Consider the following 21,263-nt stretch of genomic DNA (forward strand, 5'->3'; position numbering starts at 1 on the left):
GGAAATTTGTCTCTCAAATACTGACATTAATCAGTGTGTTTGTTTTGAAACTAGCTGCTGCTGTGAAGACGAAGCTTAATCCAGAATCCTTAAAGAAAAAGTGAAATAATGAGAAGAGAAACAGGCCCAGATTTGGAGTAAAATAGTGCGGTGGGAGTAAAATGAAGAAGAGGAATCAGTGTAGTCAAAGAGGCTGTATTAAAAGAAGGAATGGCAATGAGAAAGTGGGTGAGTGTGAAATGAGCTGGGACAGCGGGAAGAATGCTTTGAGGGCTTATTTTTCTAAGACTTTCTACCCGACTACTGGTCTGACTGCCAATATTGCATCTGTTTCTGAATACAGCAGGGACTATGGAAAATCCCCTGGCAGGGAGAATCTCCATCACACACACACTGACACACAAATACATGCAGACAAACATGGACATTAAACCTGTGGCTCTACCCTCACCGTATCACATACCCCCCCCAGGCTTGCCCTTTCATGCTACTTGATTTTATCCAGACCTCACCTCCTCTCTGGCCTCACATGCCTTTCTCCTTCCCTCCCCACAAGCAACCAACACTTCATACCACATTGGAGGGTTTTAAATTGATCAACAAAAAGATGCTGGTTCTTGTTACAGAGCTGCAGTATAGACTTATTTACTAATATTAGACACTTTTCCCTGTCATTTCAAACAGGATTCAGACTTGTGAGGGCCTATGGCAGGTGAAACAAGACGAGAGGAGGAAATAAGTTAAAAAGCCCCCAAAAGTCTCCCCTTGGACTGAAAACTCCTGTAGATGCATTTATGGGAAACTCTTTTTTTCAACTCTGTGGACAGGAGTTAAAAAAATCTACCATTGGGACATTTGAGGTAGCTTTTCACCTCAAGTCTTTTCTTCTCTTTTCAAAATACCTTCAGTTGTGACCCAGTCATTTTTTCCGTGATGGTTTCTGCTCCTAGTTTTCCATGTGGAGACGTGTTTAGACAGACAATGAAATATAACAGAATGATGAATGGATTCTGATGGATTCTTGCAAAAATACAGACAACCGTCTCTTCTGTCCAGCATGATCTCATTATTTATGACATATGAAGTCAGCTGAGAGCAGTTTTCAGATTAAAATAGCTTGCTATGATTATTGAGTCCCACATCAGATAATGAGTTGACTTTTCTGTGAAGATTCTCAGTCATCCAGGACACTGGATGTCATAGGCAACTGGACTTCCTGTTTGATCTTGAAGATGTTTCACCAGTCACCACTCATCTGGTGGTGACTTTTTTAGCAACTTAAAATGCCATTTTAACATCCCTTTCCAGGCAACTTTACAATGATTCACACCTTAAAGGGTTATGCTTAAAACAGATTAGTTTGTATGACACCTCTGTGTCTGTACAGGTCAAAAGGCAAAAGTGTTTGTCCCTGTTCAGAGTGGCGACACTCGAAGGCAGGACGAAAAGCCTGCTGTCTTGTAAAGAGATCAAACGCAATTAATCGTACAAATGGGGATAAAGGCGCAGACTGTTGGACGGTCTCTTCTTGAATTCATGGTGCAGTGAATGAAAAAAAGTTCACAGTTCAAATCTTGCCTATTTTTCTCACCTCTGTGCACCTGGCCAATCGCTGCGTGAAGTGGACATTATTGTCGGAAAGTAAAAAAAGGTCAATTCCAATGTAGGAAAAGTGTTGGAGGAGGGCGTTTCAGACGCTGTTTGACAATCCAACAACCACTTCCTTTGAAGCACACCGAGACCCTTAGCAGACGTTCAGACAGCCCTGTGTTAAAACAACGCAAGGGGCGGCATTGGTGGGGCCGTGTTGTTTCAGGTATGAAGGTATGAATGTTTTTTAAGAAAACTCACCGGTATCCATGTACTTTCTAATATAACGAACAATCTCGCATGCATCATAAGGACAAAGGCCTGTGTGATTACATTTTCAGTTACGTACATTAACTGTTTACTTACTTACAGTAAGCCTCAACTCACTTTATATTCTTATTTCTCCTGCATGCACATCTGTCAAAGGCCCTGTTTTCCAGCCAGTGTGTTATAAGAAGATTCTCCTTCATTCCACCTCCCCAGGAAAAAAAAATTCTGATGCTGCTGCAGCTTCTAACACTGCCAGTTTTCCACAGTGTATTGGTAAAGGTTAAGAGGGAAAAATTGCAGACACAGCTCAATGCACTGGCATATATTGAACTGCTAATAGACTTTATGTCTTGTTCAACCTCATATGCACGCATGAACAAGCAACTTTGATCCGGATACCACTGGTCAGGTTCACCGCTCTTATTTTTTTCACAAGTCACAAGTCAAGTCACGGACCTGCTGTACCAGAATAAGTTGTTTTGTTGTGTCATTTAACATTAATAGTCACAGGGCGTAAACATTTTCTAAGATTTGGATGTGATCAAAACAGCATGTACATGTTTTCACATACAAATGTTACAAAATTTAAGATAAATGTCACAAATAAGCTCACATTCAATGTATTTTTTAAATGTATATTCTCTGAATGTCTGAATACGTTTATTTTAAATGTGTTATTGTTATTAATGTTATACATGAATTACAGCTAGACTGATAAATCAACTGGCGCGATATGTTGGCTGATATTATATTACTGCTTATATAATGATACTGGAGTATTTGTCAGCTGAAATTGCAGTACAGAAAGGTCAAAGATATTTTTGAGGTAGTTTAGAAACAGTGTCTTCATTACATCCACCAGAGAGCTTTAGAGCTTTAGTGCTCGCCAGAGATTTTTATGTATGCATTTAGCCTATATAAAAGAACATTGTACATCGGCTGATATATAATCAGATATTGGCATCTAAAATCTGCTGGTGGGGTCCTACATGAGTGTGAAGTGTTACCTTTGATCCGAGCACTTTAGCACTGATGCCCAATGAGTTGTGTACTTTATTCAGTGCCTGAGTTTAAGCCACACTCCACACATTAAGGCTTAGTTCAGTCAAGTCGTTCTTTTGCTCCAGAATGCTGTCTCGTCCACACATTGTCCAATCTGTTACTTAATCACCATGTAAAGACAGTGTTACTGATTAGATAAGGTCTTTTGTTCTTTGATCTTGCAGCTTTCTTTCCCTCATGCTTCACTCTTTGCTGAACTGGTACCAAAGATTCCATAAACATCAGATCATTTCTTGGAGGTCAACATGTGTATCTAAGTGATATCAATACTATTGGAGCCACAACTATGTCAGGATTGCTCTATACATAGTCATGCTGAAACAGATGTGCTGTAAACACACACTGCATAGAGCCAAAGAGGAGGTACATGAAACAATAAACTCAATACTGTCTTAAAATATATTTGATAGCTAACCAGGTCTGTTAATATAGATGGACAATATCTTTCCAAACACATATGTCTCTCTTTCAGATGCTGCATTGTCCCACCACTTGTAGGGTGACACGAACCTCCCATTTAACAACATCTCTAGTTGAAGTTGTGTTTATATTTCAGTACATCAGCAGTAAATCCTTCAGACACATGGTGATTAATGGCAAGTTTGGCTCTTTCCTGGTTTTCCTCAAGAGAGAAACCAAAGAAGCTGCCTCTCTGGCTACTGTCTGTCACCTTCAGCCACTTTTGTGGATACCTGGAAAGGAAGGAGGAAGGATGTTTTTTATGTGTTTATGGAAGTTCTTTGTTGTAAGAGGCCACCTGGAGAGACTGATATGATTTTAAATATGACGACTTGTTTCATCAGTTCAACCCGGTGGGAGCACTGTGGAGCAGGCACAGCTCCATCCCAAACAGGAAGTCAAGTCTGCTGCACATGAAGGCCCCTTATTGCATTATAATACTCAGTCTTTGGGTATCCTCCAGATACTCTTCATGTCTTTTTAGTCTCTTCCCCTCTGACATCCTGAGTGTCCGGCCAAAGAGGACCTGCTGAGTGCTGACTCTTAGCAAAGGATGAGAGAGGACGGCCAAAAAATTTGACAGAAAAACGTATCCCCTCTCTTGATTAAATCCAGTGGGATTATTGAATCAAAATCAAACAAGCTTAATTGCTGAGATGAATAATACAGAAATGGAGACAGCAGCTTCAGGAAATAATTTCCAAACTACTTTTAAACAAGGTGTCGGTGTTGTAAAGCTTTCACTTTTTTAGTTTTAAAGGCTGCTCCAGTATCACTGATTTGTAAGTCTGTAAAATGATCCATGAAACAATGCAGAGGAGCTTTTATGAGTATAAATATGTGCAATGATTGCTCATTTTATGGATAAAAGGATCTTAGGTCTACAGTTTTTGTCCTTGTATGAGCTACATTTGGCAGTGAGGAGAGCATTTCATTTTTTAAAAGAAAAGCCAGTGATATCCGTGTGGATTTGTCAAGCTTGGATCAATCCCACATAAACCTAAATGACCCCAGGCCTGCAGTGATTTATCATCCTCTGCTGCCTAAATGATGTCCACAAGCCTTTAGTCTCACTGGTGCAAGTGACTGTTACATAACTGAGAAGAATTAACCAGACAGTCATGTCTTCTTGCTAAAACAATCTTCTCCTCTCTTTTCTTTAAAGCATAGACTTTCTTAGAGAGAGATTTCCAGGTGAAGAAATGTTAATGCTCAGATGAAACACTAACAGAAGCAGATGACACCAAGTCATGGGGAGCTGATGAAATATACTGTATACACCTATACTTTATTTCTGTCTACCTGATCTTTTCAGCAGCTATGATGAATCATTCACCCTGTCAGGCTGAGGTACCGAAGCTTCCCACAAAACGCTGCTGCCTCAGATCCACTGAAATGTCTGATTCCTGGCTTTCAGCGTCTGGTGGAGAGCTCCTTCTCCAAAGCACTCAGACTCGGGCTCAGACCCAAACGGGTGCCCTGAATTTAGCTCCGTCACCCTCTCTGCCAGGAACAACGGATGGCGAATGCTGGAAAGTTTGACCTTCTTAATGTTGACACTTCACTTTTTCTAATGGCTTTCTAGTCCAAATGGGACAATGACAGCTTGTGTAGGGCAAACGGCACAAGCAATCCACATCAGGGAACAATGTGGGAAAGCTTTGCAGGGCGGAGGATAGTCTGGAGCCTAGAAATGTGATGATAAAGCTGCGAGGGTTGGGAAGACAGAGAAGAGATTGAAGATGTTGACCTCCATCCAAAAGAGTCATGCATAGCTTGGATATCAGATTTGCCTGGAGGTAAATGACAAGTATTGATCTTTCACTGCAGGTGTGACTGCTGTAGATGTACCATACAACCCTGTCAGATGATTTTCAACTGGAGGTTATTTCAAACCATTGATTATATAAAAGTGGATTTGTTACAGTAACTTTTTATTAAATTGGTTACTTGGAGTGGCAGAAGCTAGACGTTTTCATTTATCCATTACTTTTAGCTAACTATTTCAACTGTTTATCTATTACTTATAGCTATCTGTTTCAGACATCCATTACATGTAGCTGTTTCAATCATTCATCTATCACTTTTAGCTTTTTCACCATTTATACATCATTTTAGCAAATTATATATATCCATTACTTTTAGACATGTTTCAACCTTTTATGTCTTACTTTTAGCTAACTGTTTAGACTTCTCTGTTCACTTGCTAGCTAGTTTTCAAGCACTCTCAATCGCATCATGTAGTGTTCAGATGTTAAAGGTGACTTAACAGGTGACTCAATATATGGTTACATATTTTTTAATAAAATCATAAATTACCCTGGCTGGTAATCTGCTGTAGAGTTACTACATCCATTCAACCATCTATACATCTGTGTCTGTACTTTTACACTGTTTCTGTGTTCAAAAACCCAACAAAAGGCTAGAGAGGCATAGCAAATGGTAACAAGTCTGAATAAGTAATATGATTATATTTTTAAATGTTTCCATGGTTTTTGCTCTCTTGGCCACCCAACATTTATCTTTGAAATGTAGGACAACATTAACAGTGTTATGCAAGAAAAATGTAAAACCTGTGTGTGGTAATGGGGGCCATAATTTGAATCTGTAAAGAATACAGTATGTGATGGGCACGCACTTCCACCACTTATGCCCTGACAATGAAAATAAGGATATGAAACAAAGCCACATGTGAGTATCATTGCATGCTTGAGAAACCGCACCAACAGCAGAGCTCGTATTTCCCAAAGTGTGTATCTGGTTATCTGTGTATGTCCCAAAGGTACGATTGGATGGGCATTCTTTAAGTGCCTGATGGAGATTGAAAACGGGATAAACCACAAAGTTGAGTGTGTGTACATTTCACTTTCAGATTTTAGCATGAAAAGAGGTTTTAGTGGCAGTTTTTAGGAAAGAGCACTACAGAGAGAAAGAGGCAGAGGGGGAAAAGAAGAAAGGCTGATTTCAGAGGAGTTAAACTCAGTGACTGAGACATTTCCCCAATATTTTCCTTTCTTTATTTCCAGAGGTTAAAGAAACTCTATCCTGAGTTAAATCTTTTTTACGAGTTGTGGAAGAAGGAAATAATTTTTGGCACACCCAAACTTTTACAGAGCAAAACTAGGCCACATTTAGACAAACCATCATCTTATAAATGGGGAAACTTCTGTTTTTTAATACTGGCAATGTCTCCCAAATGAAACTACTCAAGTTTGTGTGCTTGTATTTATGGCTCTGATAAATTTGAAGCAGTTCTTTGTCGCTCATTCCAAAAGCAGTCCGAAGTCAGTTGTCATTAGTTTGTCTATTCCCACAGGCGTTCTGCTGCAGCTGGTTTCTGCCACATCAGTAGTATTTTGATATGTGTAAGTCCCAAAAGACCTGTAGGTCAGATTTAACAATCATTATCCATGTAACAATAGAATGAAACTACTCCAATGTGTAACAATTCACGGATGCATTTGCAAAGTGTTTAAATGACATGTTTTCCATTTTTATTGATTTATTCAGTAACTTCATTCAGTTAGCCAATCCCAGCCAAAATGATACATCATTTAATACAACCCAAAGGGTGCTGATTCCAGTCTCGCGATTGGAGTCTGGTCACCATGTGCTTGAACTTAGTGTCCACTGAAAACCAGTTCACCTCTACATCATGACACCATCTCCAGGAAAAGGGAGAGATCTCTGGAATGTGATATTCCCACTGGCAAACTGGTCAGTCCTAATCACTGACAGGAAGAGCGGAGCCACTTGGATGACAGGAGATTAACCAGCTGGAAGCCATTTGTACAGTTCAAGTATCCTTGTATTATTTTGAAGGAAACCTTCTTTTTTGAACATAAAACAAACTCTAATGTCACACACAGTTTACTGCTAAAGCCCTTTAAAATCTACTGTGGGTTGTATGAAGGGTTTAATTAACTGTAACTTTTCAAAGTCTGTCTGAGCCAATAACATGAATATATAACTTCCATACATTCACCGTTTAAATGCACTCGATAAAGTTTTTTTGCAAAGAAAAATGTGTGCAAGACTCAATGATCCAAAGAGCATCTACAGCAGGAAACCTTGGGAAACACTGCCCTCTTTTGGTAATACTGTAGCAGAGCAGATCACACAATATACAGTCCACTATATGACTGAAAAGTATTTGCTCAGACAGGTTCATGAGGTTTAAGCCATCTAGTTTACAGTATTGGACATATAGTATATGCCTCAGATAATAATAATAAAACTTTTTTTATATAGAACCTTTCATACAGGGGGTGTAGCTCAAAGTGCTTTACAATAAAGTGAAGTAACAAGAGAATAAATAAAAACAGGTAAATTAAAACAAGTGCAAATACTGCACAATAAAACCAAGCACAAAAATGAACAAACAAAAGAGGCAACACATAGCAAGAACAGGTATGCTAAGAACAACAGAATATATGAAAGATATAAATAAAACAAAGGAAGGCATAAGAACAATAAAATATGTATATGTATGTGAATAAAACGAAGGAAGAATGACAGCTAGGCAAAGGCATTGTTGATGTAACTAAGTTTTCAATTGTCACTTAAAAATATTCGCAGAGCTTGCATCTCTTATAGCCTTGTGTAGGGAATTCCAAAGTTTTTTTGTATAGTTAAAAAAGGCTAAGGCAGAGGATCTAAGAGGTCATGAAGGATTATAAAACGACAAAGAATTAACATTGTAGGCGGGTCCCAAACCATTAAGAGCCGTGTAAACAAGTAAAAGAACTTTAAAAATCAATCCTAAAAGACACTGGGAGCCAGTTAGCTAAAACTGGAGTGATATGCGCTCTCTGTCTTGTTCTAGTTAAAAGCCTGGCAGCAGAGCTCTGAGTTTATTGTGGTTTATCAATGGATTATTTTGGAAGACCGGTGTAAAGAGCATTACAGTCTACTTGAAATAAATGCATGAACACATTTTTCGGCATCTTGTTGGAATAGTATCTTATGTCCTCCAAACACATGTTTGCACATCTCGTCAACTAGAGTTGACTTTTATTAGCAAGGCTGTGGTTTCTCAGCAAGCACTGTTTTTCAACTAAGATCGAAATCTTTTGATTGGACTGAAGCCAACTTGGCCGTGCTTTAGAAAAGAAAATCTTGCAGAAATTGCAGAAAAACAAACGTTGATAGCCATCATGTAATGTAATATGAGATGAAAGCTGAGAATTACAGCCAGGGAGAGCACTTTGAAGTGGACTGGTTTCATAAATTCTGAATTTTCTTACATGCACTCCCCAAATTTTGTAAAATCAATCAATAAATAAATAAATAAACTTAATTTGACATTAACTTGAACATACTGCCAAAACTTTTTTAAATTTAGAAATTCCATGACCCATGTTAAACACACACTAACAGTGATCTTTATTGTCCTCTGGTGGAAGCATAAAGATCTGAACTGAACTAGAAAAGTCACCACTGTGACCACAATCATCATGTTTTTATTTTCTCTGTTGCCCTTCTCTGACTTAAATAACTCTCTAACAATACTGTATATTTAAAAAGTATCTTTGGGGCTTTCTATCACAGCTCATAGAGATAGAAGAATGAAGCATCAACCATCAAGCTTTTACAATCAAAATCCTATAATTTTATTATAATACATCAAAAACATGGACTTCAATAACATTGTCTGATTTTAGTGAGAGTTATTCTGACAAAAGACAAAGCTCTCTGAATATGCAATCTGGTTATCTGACACCTAGTTTACACGTATGGCAGCCAATATTTGGGTGTGATTAACAAAAGCCAGCCTTGATGTGAAAGGAGGCCAATTTGTGCGCTTGAAAAAAAGTGAGACAAAAAGCACTTTTTTAAGTTTGCTTCAACCTGTGTGGTATGTTTGCCACGAAGACAATGTAATCTGCAATAATATAGGAAGTATTTTAAAGTTAAACTTAATCAACTTTAATGCAGCTGATCATCAGAAAACACCATGCAAGGGAAAACATTATTTGCAACTTCTATTTGATCCATGTCCAGGTCAGGGTGAAAGGGCTTATGGGGGTACTTGAGGATTAGATTCTACTTTTTGGCAGTCTGAAGACGCTCGCTCACATTCTCCCAGTTGATGACATTCCAGATAGCTTTAACATAGTCTGGTCGCACATTTTTGTACTGAAGGTAGTAAGCATGCTCCCATACATCGATACCAAGGAGGGGGATGAGACCTGAGGGTCAGAGACAGGAAACAATTACCCTGATGGCTCCGTCTCATATGTGGCATTTGACAAAGGACAGTATGAGGGGAAAATGTAAATGACACACTGTAGAAAGAAAGTCTTATCTCTACTTCAAAGCTGTTTCAACTGACCTGTAGATCCCTGCAGGGGATCCTGGTTAGCACAAGCACCGATACGAAGTCTTCCACTCTCCTTGTCGTAGCCCAGCCAGCCCCAGCCCGAGCCCTGCACTGCCACTGTAGCAGCAGACATCTTCTCCTTCATCTTCTGGAAGGAGCCAAAGTCATGCTTAATGGCCTCCATCAGCTCCCCTGTAAGAAGTGACACAGACAGGTGCTACTTCAGGGAAATACTAGATGTTAAGAAACAAAATCAGAAAGCATTTTCAGGTTTATAAACCAAAGTTTATATTTTGTACATGATCTGGTAAGAAGCTGTCAGCCTCAAACTAACTGAAAATCACTTCTCGTAATGCTTTTGCAATAAATAACAAAAATGTATTTTTTAGGCAAGCCATATAATAATCTGTATGCTAAATGACGTCTCCCATATAATCCGTTAAGGCAGCATCTTTGACCACTAGAGGGCAGAATGACTAAAGAAAACAACCTTAGTGTAACACAATGCTGAGATACCACCAGCTTTTCAGGCACTGACTCCACAAACACTGGAGTCATGTTTCTTCCCTCCGTGATGAATATAAGTCCAATATTAACTCCCATTTTTAACAAAAACATATTTAGCTTACTGGATGCTTCACAAGGCACTCATTTACTCTGCTGTTTTGTGTTGTGAAGGTCAGCTTGTCTGAGCTTGTTCACTGGCTATGTTTTATTATAGTTGGCTGGAGAGGGTGGGTGAGACTCAAAAATACATAATTTAAGGGCCAATAATAACCCAATAACAAGCTAAAAGCTGCACAGAGCTGCAGAGTGGGTGTTCATTCACTCACTCACAGTAGGTCCAGCACTACTAGCAGCCTTTTACATTATAGAGTCATATGTTGCTTATATGTTTAAGTTCACTACAAAACAATGTAGGAAAAATAAGAGAAGACAAGCTGTTCAATGTTTTTGATGCGATTCTGCCTTACCCTGTGGCTCGCCTCCACCATTTGGGGAGAGGTTTGTCCAGAAGATGGTGTGGTTAATATGGCCTCCTCCATTAAACTTCAGAGCAGGCTGGAGGGCAACCTGTGCTGTCACATCTCCTAAAATACAAGTGAAATAAATGCAGGTGAGTACGGAGATATCAGATCAGTCAAGAAATGTGATTGTTGACGTGTGTGAGACACATGTATACAATTTTAAACAGGTTTATGATATAGTGATAGATGTTAAACACACAAATGTTTTCCTGACATAAATGTTAAAAAAATGTATCCCGAAAGTCAACATTTAGATTACAACGTGATGTAGTTAATTCTTTAATATTAACGAATCCATCTTTACATACACAGAAGCAATTCACTGATTGGTTCATGTGAGTTTGTGTTTATACCCTTTACTAGTGCCTCCTGATATTTCTCCTCTGTGATGTTAAGGTTGTTGACATATGTGGCATGGTGCTTGCTGTGGTGCAGCTGCATTATCTCTGCATTGATGTGGGGCTCCAGGGCGCCATAGTCGTATGTCAGGTCAGGGAGCGTGTGCTTCTGCCTTGATGCAGCTGCCTGGTTTACAGTTTGGCTGAGGCTGGCTGCGCACCTGAAACAAAGCAGAGGAAAAATTTACCAACCAAAATGACTTTGCTACCAGTGATGTCTGTATGATTAAATTGCCCAAGATAGCCTGGCACAGGTAGGTTCATCAGTTTAAGTTTCAGCAGTTTGATAAGCCTTCACTAACTGGCTTTAAGTGACCTAAATGTCTGGTGTTGGTTGTGGATTAACATACAGTAAGTTAGATAAGTGGTTAGATATTAGCCCTATGAACTGGTGGCACCGAGTTAGCTAGGTATGAACAAGTGGGCTCTAATAACATAAAGTTAACAATTCACAAAGAAGGCCACGAGTGCAGGACTGGGCGAGAATTTAACAAAATTCTTCATTTGGTGCGCCACAAGCTAACCTTGCTGAGCTGCTAAACTAAGTTAGCATCCTAGCAAGCTAACGGTTAGCTCTGAATAAACAACTGTCTCAAGTTCATGAGCAATCGTCGCTAGCAGGACTCAGCCGTCCTATTTCCTTGTGCAGCTTGAACAGGGCAATGGTAAGTTGATATCAGTTTTACCTGCGTATTTGACCAACTCTGCAAAGCATGTTCATGATAGTGCTCTTAGGGCAGACGGAACAGAGCAGACAAACTAACTGCCCTTCAAATGTGCAGTCAGGTTGACAGCGCAGGCGACCGTACCATTACAGTCATGTGGGGGTGTTGATAGAGTGTACAGGAATTAGATAAACCTCGACTGCGACAGCTGAAACCAATACTCCTTTTAGAACAATTGATAGATAATATACAATGACATGTGTGATGAAAACGTGATATATTGCAATATATTTTAAACATATTAGATTATGAATTTTACCCCTCCCTCTCCCATAACATTTTTCTACTCACCCTTCTGGCTGGTTTTCCGTGGCTTTAATAAAAGTTCAAAGGAGCGCAGGTGAGGGGTCATTGCATAATTTGATATAGAAATAATGTGCTCTGTCTATAAAATATATTATATTATATTTTCGTTATGAAACACAGGATTAAGGGTAAATTAATAACATACAATAAAATGTAATATAGTCATAATAACTGTAAATAATTTGTACAAGTAGGCTGCACAATTTTAATTATCAAAACTAACAGCAAAGTAAAGAATCACGTGAACATCTCTCTGGCAATGCCAGAGATCGTCTATGTTAAGGACAATGAATCACTCAGGAATTAAACCAATGAGACCTCAGTATTTCTGACAAAACACCAATTTTCAGCTTGCAATAGCAGGTGATATTCTTGGTGGGTTCACAATTTTTCAAACATAAAGACTGCATAAGTAACCTAGAAACTCATCTGGACTACAGACTTTAATATTATGGACAAATAAGTGAATGTTGTCACTCTGTATTTTTTCTGGCCTGGTTGAAGGTCAACAAACAAACAAATTAGCCAAAATAAGTCAGGGTTCCCAGACCTTCCCACATCTCATTCAAGAAATTTCTCATGCTAACAAAATAAGCACACATTTTCATCATGCATAAATCAGTGAACACCAGGGAATGAGAAGCCTCAACTCACAACTGATGATAAACCAAAAAATATGTATAGAGGCATTGTATGGTTAAAGTAGTATAACGTGGCAAAAGCTCTGGTAGGGTCACAGCACAGCACTGCAACCACTGCCATCATAAACTACACCAAAGCTGCAACTAATTATTAGCATTATGGATTTATCTGCAAATGATTTCCTTAATTAATCATTTGCCATACAAAATGTAATTAAAAATAGTGGAAAATATCCATCACGTTGTCCCAGAGGCCAAGGTGATGTCTGATATACAGATCAATAATCTATATTATATGATTGGATTATAATTATTGATGCATTAATGTGTACATCACTTTAAAGTTGTGGCTAATTTTGTACTTTATATACTGCCAGGTAGCTTGTGAATATCACAAAGAAATCAATAAAGTTTTATCTTTATCCATAATCAGACGTCATCATTTATTTGTAGATTATATTTTGTAATATTATTCTGAATCTGCAAGGTAACTAGTAACTAAAGTTATCAAATAAATGTATTGAAGTAAAAAGTGCAATATTTCCCTCTGAATTGTAATGGCGTAGAAGTATAAAGTAGCAGAAAATTGAAATATTCAAGTAAAAGTACCTCAAAATTGTAGTACAGTACTTGAGTAAATGTACTTTCCATCACTGACTATTACTGTTATTTGAGCTGAAGTATGAATTGACAAAGACCATGTTTCCCTGTAGCTCGTGTGTGTCAGCCACATTTTAGGATCCGGAAATCGCGGCGGAGTGAGAGGTCCGCTGCTTCTCCCCCGTCTCTGCTCGTACTCCGCAGTAACGCGAGTGCAGCAGCGCGGCCAGAGCCATTCTGTTCTGCCCTCAGTGACGAAGATGATGGTGATTACGCCGAAGCGAGTCAACTACATATAAATCCACAGCAAATTTTAACGTAGTTGCAATTTTGCGCCTTGTAACGAATCTGTGAAGCCGAGAGGTTCCATAAACATCGAAAGAAACGGGTCTGGTAAGTGTTTTGATGGCTGTAGGCCTGATATCTGCAGCCAAGAGCCCACTAGTTTCAGGAAAAGGAGCGCAAGGGAGGGAGTCACTTCCTTCACCGCCATTTTGTGATAACAAGGAGCCGAAAACAGAGCCAAGAATTGCATGCTGCCAGGCGGAACATAAAGACAATTTTGTGGCTTAACACTGTAGTTTCATACCTTCTATTTATTTTGCTAGCGGATGCTAAATGTTATTAGCACCCGAGAGTTAACCTTGGTTAGCTTATTTCTGTTCCTTGCTATCCATCGTTGCCGCCTGCCACACCAGCTAACATTAGGCTCGAGAGCTGTTATTAACTGGTAATGTTAACTTTTACTTGGTCGGCCAGGTAGTTAACGTAATCGCCACACACAATAAGCTTCATTTGTTAGTCAGAAACCACAGTATTTGTAGCAATTTAGCAAAGTTGTCATACATGTCATATTTTACAGCGTGTGAAGGAGCCAATGCGTTACAGCAAAAGATGATGCAGCCGCTTTAACACACGAAACCAGGGTGTGATTAATGATGATATCCTCTTATATTTACTTCTAGAGTTCACAATGACCAACGAGGAGCCTCTACCCAAGAAGGTCAGTGTCCTTTCTAGTTTAGGTGTTTTGTTTATCATGTGTCATGAACCCCTTCATGTCTAAATATGAGTTTAATTGACTGATGGACTTGTTTGTCTAATCAGTCCTTGGTTTTCTTCTGTACAGGTTCGCCTCAGTGAATCTGACATGAAGACCCTGACCAGAGAGGAGTTGTGTGCAAGGTAGAGGACAGCTCTACAATTGGAGATTAATTATGTTGTGAGAAAACTTGATCTATTTAGGTTGAGCTGATAATGTTGACGCATGTTCTGCTCCTCTCAGGTGGAAACAGCATGAAGCATATGTCCAGGTCCTGGAGGCAAAATACACAGAGCTATGTTGTAAGTACATCTGCTGTTACATAAATGCAATCCAATACAACATGAACATGATTTCTCCTGCCAACATCTCTGACAGCAATAATTGCTACGTGTTGCACACTATATTTGGCTGCTTGTGAAAGGGATGCTTCTTCTGATGCACTTTCTTTTCTTCCTCTCTTCACTGTCTTAGCCAATGATGTAACAGGGCTGAAGGAGTCGGAGGAGAAGCTCAAACAGCAGCAGCAGGAGTCTGCACGCAGGGAGAACATCTTGGTCATGCGACTTGCCACCAAGGAGCAGGAAATGCAAGAGTGCACAGTATGTATCTATTCCTCCACTTTCGTACTGCTTTTGATAGGATTATGGGAAACTTATTATTACTTATTATTTGTCCTAAAGGGAGAGCATTAGATGCACTCATTAAATTGATTTTGACTGCTTCTAACAGAATTGTTGATGCACCTCTTAGAGCGTAACTGAACTCTTTTTCATTATAATTACTGATGCTGATGATGCTATCAGTAGTACCCTGTGAGTGTGAGTGATAATGTATTACGCTGTGCCATGATTGCTTAACTCCAGTCCACCACTCTGTGGCTGCAGCTGACCATTACATTTATTCTTTATTAATTATTGGATTTTTTTTTTTTTTAAATAAATTGATCTTGGGTTAAATGTCTATTATTGACATATACTCCTCATAGTTGTCATGTCTTAAACTTGCTTTCTTGTGGGCAAAAAATCCACAACGCACAGTGTATGTAATGATATTAATTGCAAAAAGCAAGCAACATTTTAAAGTTCTAATCAGCAAATTCTGTCCTGTAATTTCTTGTTGAAAAACTTAAGCAAGCAATCATTTATTAAAATTGGAATCCTCTAATTTTCCTTTCTGTCAACTAATCTATTAATCTACATCATTTCAGCACTATGCTATACCTTGTATTCATTCATTATCAAGGTATGTAGGCTAAAGGTAAATAGTGTCGAGGAGGGCATCCTTTTGCTCTTATCACATTGACAGCTCAGTGGATCGCCCAGTGGCTTTATGGCAGCACATGCCATTCTTACAGGGCAGCTGAGGTAAACACAACACTCACTGCCCGGTAGAGGTTAGAAAGGTTTTAAACTTGAAACCCTGTTGCCACTTGATGTCCTTTTGACCACTGAGCTGGAAACAGTAGGATACCATTTTCAACTGAAATGGCTAAATTATTAGCTGGCTGTTGTGTTTTGAGGCATAGTGGTTGCGCCTTTTGCCTCTCATGTAAATATATTCAATGAGTTCTGTGGAAATTTGAGGTCATCATAATTGTGAAAGGTGAGTTTTTGTTTGTTTTGAACCTGTCTGTTTTTCCTAGAATGAAAATTCTCCTGGTTGTGTCCAGGAAGGCAGCTCATATCTAACAATAGCTTTTATTATAGAATTCAAATGGATTTGATGTAATATAAGATTAATCTTACTAAGTATGAGTTATCATCCAACCAAGTATTTTTATTTTGCAGTTATCTGAATTTAAATCCAGATACTGTTCAAAACTGATCATACTATTTGAAAAGGCAACATGCAGACTTTGCTCGAGTCCTCACCTTTAGTAATCTCTTGTGGCCCAGTTTCTTCTCCTGAGGCTCAGGATAGAAAAGCCATCTGATAAGCTTAATAATAATAATAGCAAATATTGCTCCATCGACTGGAGATTGGTCAAGCTGAAGGACTAGCACTAAGAGATATACTGCACTTTACCATTCAATAACACCTGTTTGTTTTATCCTGCAGACCCAGATCCAGTACCTCAAGCAAGTCCAGCAGCCGAGTGCGGCCCAACTGCGGTCATCCATGGTGGACCCAGCCATCAACTTGTTTTTCCTCAAAATGAAGGCTGAACTAGAACAGACTAAAGACAAACTGGAGCAGGCCCAAAATGAACTGAGTGCCTGGAAATTTACACCTGATAGGTAAAGACAATCAAAATAACCCCCCTCCCCCCCAAAAAAGTCAAGACTTCCTCATGCCCCCCACCCTCACTCTCACTGCAGGCATGCAGGAACAATGGTGGGGGGGGGAGGCTGACAAATGCTGTACTCACCACAAGACTCAGACTTTACAGAAAGCCAGTCACTGCAAAACAAAACTGTTTTTGTACTCTTGCACTGTGCCAGCTACATATCAAATAACCTAAAGTGAAAAGACAGTATGGTCAGGTGACACTTGTGTTTCAGCTCTGTCCCCTCGTATCCCCTCACCGTCCAAGGGCGTGAAGGAGTCCGGACTGTTCCTGAAGAGGTGGTCACTCACTTCCCGACACGGATATGCCCTTCCCGCACCCTCAGCCCAAACCAGACAGTTCACATATTAAATAGAGGGGTTATGGTGGAGGGTGAGTCAGGCAGGGAGCATCCCTAGCCTAAAACAGCAATTGAACATTTTACAGACAATTCCCATACTTGGTTTATAAAGACATTTAACTGTGGATTACACCACACACATACCCCTCTAGTCTGCCTGAGAAACGTAAAGACTTTTTGGACAGTCTAGATACATTGCAGTAACGTGAGGAAAGTTTCTAGGATTTAAAAGTAAGACTTTGGGGGGAAGAGCCACTAGAAATGATGTTAAGACTGTGAGCGGAGCCAGATCCTTGGTCCACAGAGGACTATGGTTCAGGCATGAGGGTCCAGTCGCCTGTGTCTTTGAACATGGGCCCACTCACGGTAGAGTGTATTTACATGTTTTATTTTGTGACTTGTTTCTTTTTATTGGCATTTCATTTGATCTTTCTCTTGTTTCTCTCAAACAAACACTTACTGCAGTGTGTGTGAACCAAGAAGCATGATTGGCTTTGATTGTTTACACTTGTATAAACATTTGCACTTTATGATGAATTAAGCTTTGCTTAATTCTTCAGATGAATACTGAAACACACTGCTGTAGGTGCACTGAGTCCTGTTTTCAAGTTGTGAATGCAAATGTCTTTAACAAGTCATGTTATGAGTTGATGAGAATGTATTTATTGTATTTGTGTATTTTTGTTATTGACCTCACAATCTCTCCCTCAGCCATTTACGCTAATAGCTGATTAGACTTTTCTTTCTCTCCTGTGTGGCACAGATCTTTAGCCACTGTTTTAGAATGAAACACGTGGAATCTGTTATGTCTTTTCCTGTCTTTAAAAACTAATTTATACTCAGGTCTCTCACACTTAAGTAAACGAGTGAGATTTGAGCTGGCAGTGTATACACAGCCTTTTGAGAGCTGAAAGCATATGTCTTCCCAGTCCTTTAGAGAAATTAATGGTTATGATAACTACGAAACTACTGAAAAGATGAGCAGTAAATGCAATTAACTAAATAATGTGTAGTGCTTAATTTTTTATGTAAGAATAACATACATGCTTTTCTGAGCTGTTACCATTTGAATGACTGCTTCTGCTTTTATAGAGTACAGTTTCTGAGTTTGTCATTACTGTTAATATTTAATTTTCCTCTAGCAAGATGACTTCCATAGGCATTTATAGACTAAATAGATGGCAGTTAATTATAGTATTAAATAACGTGTATGCCTGTTATTTGTCTGCAAATTTGGCTTCTTGATTAGGGCTTTTGTAAAGCATAACCACAGTAACTGCTAATGTAAAAAAAACAACAACAAAAAAAACAGGTGTGCTGGACTGTTGCAGTATTTGGAGTTTTCCTTAACCTGTTGTGACGTTGAGAAAGCAGCACCTTAAACTTTGATTTTACTGTTGAAACACTTGCTTCTGTGTATTTAAAGTGATGACTACACGAAACCAGTGCCTGGTTCTGCAGTGCACATTTCCTTGTTTGCTACTCATAGTTAAGGGTTGACATTTAAAGTGTAGCTTTTCTTGTAGCCTGCCATTCTAATATTACTCTGTTATTCTTTTTCTTCAAAGTCAGTGATGTAGCGAGTTCGTGAATTTGAGAATTTGGTAGCAGCAGAATTGCTACTGTTGTTTTTAAAGGTGCTCACTTGTCTTCAATACGCAACATGGTGAATTAAGTTACAGTGTAAGAATGGATGCATTAGTTCCAGAGAAATGTGGGTCTAGGTAGCTTGTTTGGGGTTTTAGCCACAGTGAGGACCTTAGATTTTTAACACATACTCATAATTTAACTTATTTTAGTCATAGAAAAAAATGTGAGTTTGTACTTTGGATCTTTTACAAGAAAATAATTAACATTTATTTATTTGTACAGAACAGATTTGTGTCAGTGGGGTCCTGATAATTTTATTTTGCATTGGAATCTAATGGATATAATGAAAATCCTGCTGTGACTGGAGAGTCATTTAGGGATGGCCAGGTTGAAGAGTTTCTGTTGACCCTCAGCATGTGGATCGGGCAGTTGGAACAGATCAATGGCATCTCTTTGCCTGTTGTGTTTGCCTCCTGGTTCACTGTGTGATGTGAGACTTGTTTCACTTACAGCCAAACGGGGAAGAAACTGATGGCCAAGTGTCGAATGCTGATTCAGGAAAACCAGGAGTTGGGTAGGCAGCTGTCCCAGGGACGCATCGCCCAGCTGGAAGCTGAGTTGGCCCTTCAGAAGAAGTACAGCGAGGAGCTCAAGACCAGTCAAGACGGTGAGAACATGTGCAGCATCCACATCTCACAGCCTGACCATTTTTACTTTACCAAGTGTGACTGGTTGTCATATGTACATCTTTAAACATGCTACTGTTGATTTGATTTTTGACTTTGTTCTTGGTCTGTTCCTGAACTCTCCCAGAGTTGAATGACTTTATCATCCAGCTAGACGAGGAGGTAGAGGGGATGCAGAGCACCATCCTCGTCCTGCAGCAGCAGTTGAAGGAGTCTCGTCAGCAGCTGTCTCAAACTCAGGGGGCATTGGCCGGAGCAGGACCCAGCAGGACTTCACCCACTGCTTCCAGCTTGTCTGCTGAACCGTCCACCCAGCCTGAGCAGGCCGGCGCACCCTCTGAACCAATGGGCAAAGACTACGGGAGGGTCTCCAATGGACCAAGCAATGGCAACTCATCCCAGAGGAGCGAGACCACTACACCCAGCCTGTACCGGGAGGTCAGCAGCACAGAGGAAGACTTTCCCATGTCCCCCATGGTCTCCAGCCCCGGTGAAGCTGAAACCAAACTGTCCAACCACTCGGAGGAGGCGTCAGGGAGTCAGACTGCTGCTGGGAGAGTTGGAGGACCTGTGGGTTTCGGGAGCCAGCTGAGTGCAGGGTATGAGAGCGTGGACTCTCCGACGGGCAGCGAGACATCATTGACTCAGCACTCGAATGACACAGACTCCACCACCGACCCCCATGAGGACAAGGCTGCCCTGGTGACCAAGGGCACCAGGACTGCAGGGTCACGGCACACTCAGAACGGCCTAGACTCCAACACGAGCGACAGTGCGGTTTTGTAATGTACTTTGACATGTACTGTCTTTTCTTTTTTATACAATATACAAACAAGGCAACAAATGCATAGTCTGTAACACAGCACTGCTGTCCGAGACGTTTTGTTTTCACCCTCCTCCCCTTGCCTATCGTGATGCCTCTGTCACATTTGTGTTGCTAAACAGGGATATAACAGGTATGGGTTAATGTTAGATTTGAATTGAGTGGATGTATGATTTAAAACTAGTATGTTTAATTCTGCTGTTTATTTGAGCATGTCTATGCTGTTCTTGTTTGAGCTCTTGACACTGAAATCAGGCATCTGGTGTTGTAACTCATCGTCAAAAGTCAGTAAAATCACTAAATTACAGTAGCTTCGCAATATTCAACAAGGTCTTTTTTTTTTTTTTAGATGTTGGCCTGTGTATTTTTTTTTAATGCAATTTTAATTTTTCATTGACAAAAAATTCTGTTCAAAAGATTCTGTTGAATTGTGAGTAGTTTATATGCGATGTTCATATTATTCTGACTTCAGTCCTTTTCATGTACTGACCAAATACCAATAAAGATTTTTAATACTACAGAGTGAAACCCATTCTTACTACCCATCAATAGATCAGTATGGAAACTCATTACTTATATAATCTATTGGCTCAGCTGAAGCATGAATATTTAAAAGGCCTCATCATAAAATCTTCCCCACTGGGTCTGAAAGACAGCTCCTTCAGTGTGTTTTATCAAAATAAAAGCATTCAACTTTTGCCTTATTTCAAAGTTAATATAATGTGAGGATGGCATGTTTAAAAAAAAAAAAAAAGCTTACAAGGGTTTTGCTTGTATTATGACTTATGGTGCAGATGTCTTAATTTTAAATCTTTAACATAAATCTCAGATGAACATAATTTGGGTGAAACTTTATTAATCCCTAGAGGGAAATTAAGCATTACAGTAGCACACGAAGAAGAGCGGAGAGGTAGAAAGGAACGGGATACAGATAAGTAAGAAAACACATATGTACAGATAAATCAAAGTTATATAAAGTACGTAGTTACCCTAACCAGTGTGCATAAATGTATGTGCAAACCAAAAGTGCAGTTTCTGATCATCCAGATCATAGCGGATACAGCATGTTTGGAAAGCATAATCTGAAAAAT

The 21,263-nt window shown here is 39.5% G+C and overlaps 2 protein-coding genes across 4 annotated transcripts; one reads left to right on the forward strand and one right to left on the reverse strand.

The window, feature by feature from the left end:
• Positions 1–8,969: 8,969 nt before the first annotated feature.
• sod2 (superoxide dismutase 2, mitochondrial) lies at positions 8,970–12,169 on the reverse strand. Of its 2 annotated transcripts, none has more exons than XM_044168059.1 (5): positions 12,146–12,169; positions 11,085–11,290; positions 10,678–10,794; positions 9,716–9,895; positions 8,970–9,572 (listed from the first exon to the last, which is right to left on the reverse strand). In XM_044168059.1, the coding sequence occupies exons 2-5, from the start codon at positions 11,170–11,172 to the stop codon at positions 9,427–9,429; spliced, it is 531 nt and encodes a 176-aa protein (XP_044023994.1). In that variant the 5' UTR covers positions 11,173–11,290; positions 12,146–12,169; the 3' UTR covers positions 8,970–9,426. The 2 variants fall into 2 exon arrangements, with proteins under 2 accessions (XP_044023994.1, XP_044023993.1); XM_044168058.1 differs by lacking the exon at positions 12,146–12,169 and adding an exon at positions 11,816–11,970.
• A 1,419-nt stretch (positions 12,170–13,588) lies between these two features.
• On the forward strand, positions 13,589–20,690 carry LOC122862607 (WT1 associated protein). 2 transcript variants are annotated; one of them, XM_044168055.1, is made up of 8 exons: positions 13,589–13,794; positions 14,367–14,404; positions 14,531–14,586; positions 14,687–14,745; positions 14,918–15,045; positions 16,505–16,683; positions 19,176–19,330; positions 19,477–20,690. In XM_044168055.1, exons 2-8 carry the CDS (start codon positions 14,375–14,377, stop codon positions 20,133–20,135), a joined length of 1,266 nt encoding a protein of 421 aa, XP_044023990.1. In that variant the 5' UTR covers positions 13,589–13,794; positions 14,367–14,374; the 3' UTR covers positions 20,136–20,690. The 2 variants fall into 2 exon arrangements, with proteins under 2 accessions (XP_044023990.1, XP_044023989.1); XM_044168054.1 differs by lacking the exon at positions 13,589–13,794 and adding an exon at positions 13,908–14,131.
• Positions 20,691–21,263: the final 573 nt, after the last annotated feature.

This window comes from Siniperca chuatsi, linkage group LG16 (genome assembly GCF_020085105.1).
Source record: "Siniperca chuatsi isolate FFG_IHB_CAS linkage group LG16, ASM2008510v1, whole genome shotgun sequence".
Taxonomy (NCBI): Eukaryota; Metazoa; Chordata; class Actinopteri; order Centrarchiformes; family Sinipercidae; genus Siniperca; species Siniperca chuatsi.

Excerpts from the sequence above, each read along its gene's own strand:
- LOC122862607 (XM_044168055.1), top strand. The coding sequence starts at position 14,375 with ATGACCAACGAGGAGCCTCTACCCAAGAAG. Across the intron at positions 14,587-14,686 it reads AGAGAGGAGTTGTGTGCAAG|GTGGAAACAGCATGAAGCAT; the intron begins GTAGAGGACAGC and ends TGCTCCTCTCAG. Across the intron at positions 16,684-19,175 it reads TGGAAATTTACACCTGATAG|CCAAACGGGGAAGAAACTGA; the intron begins GTAAAGACAATC and ends TTTCACTTACAG.
- sod2 (XM_044168058.1), bottom strand. The coding sequence starts at position 11,850 with ATGAACATGCTTTGCAGAGTTGGTCAAATACGCAG. Across the intron at positions 11,291-11,815 it reads AGAGTTGGTCAAATACGCAG|GTGCGCAGCCAGCCTCAGCC; the intron begins GTAAAACTGATA and ends GCTTTGTTTCAG. Across the intron at positions 10,795-11,084 it reads TCAGGAGGCACTAGTAAAGG|GAGATGTGACAGCACAGGTT; the intron begins GTATAAACACAA and ends CTTGTATTTTAG.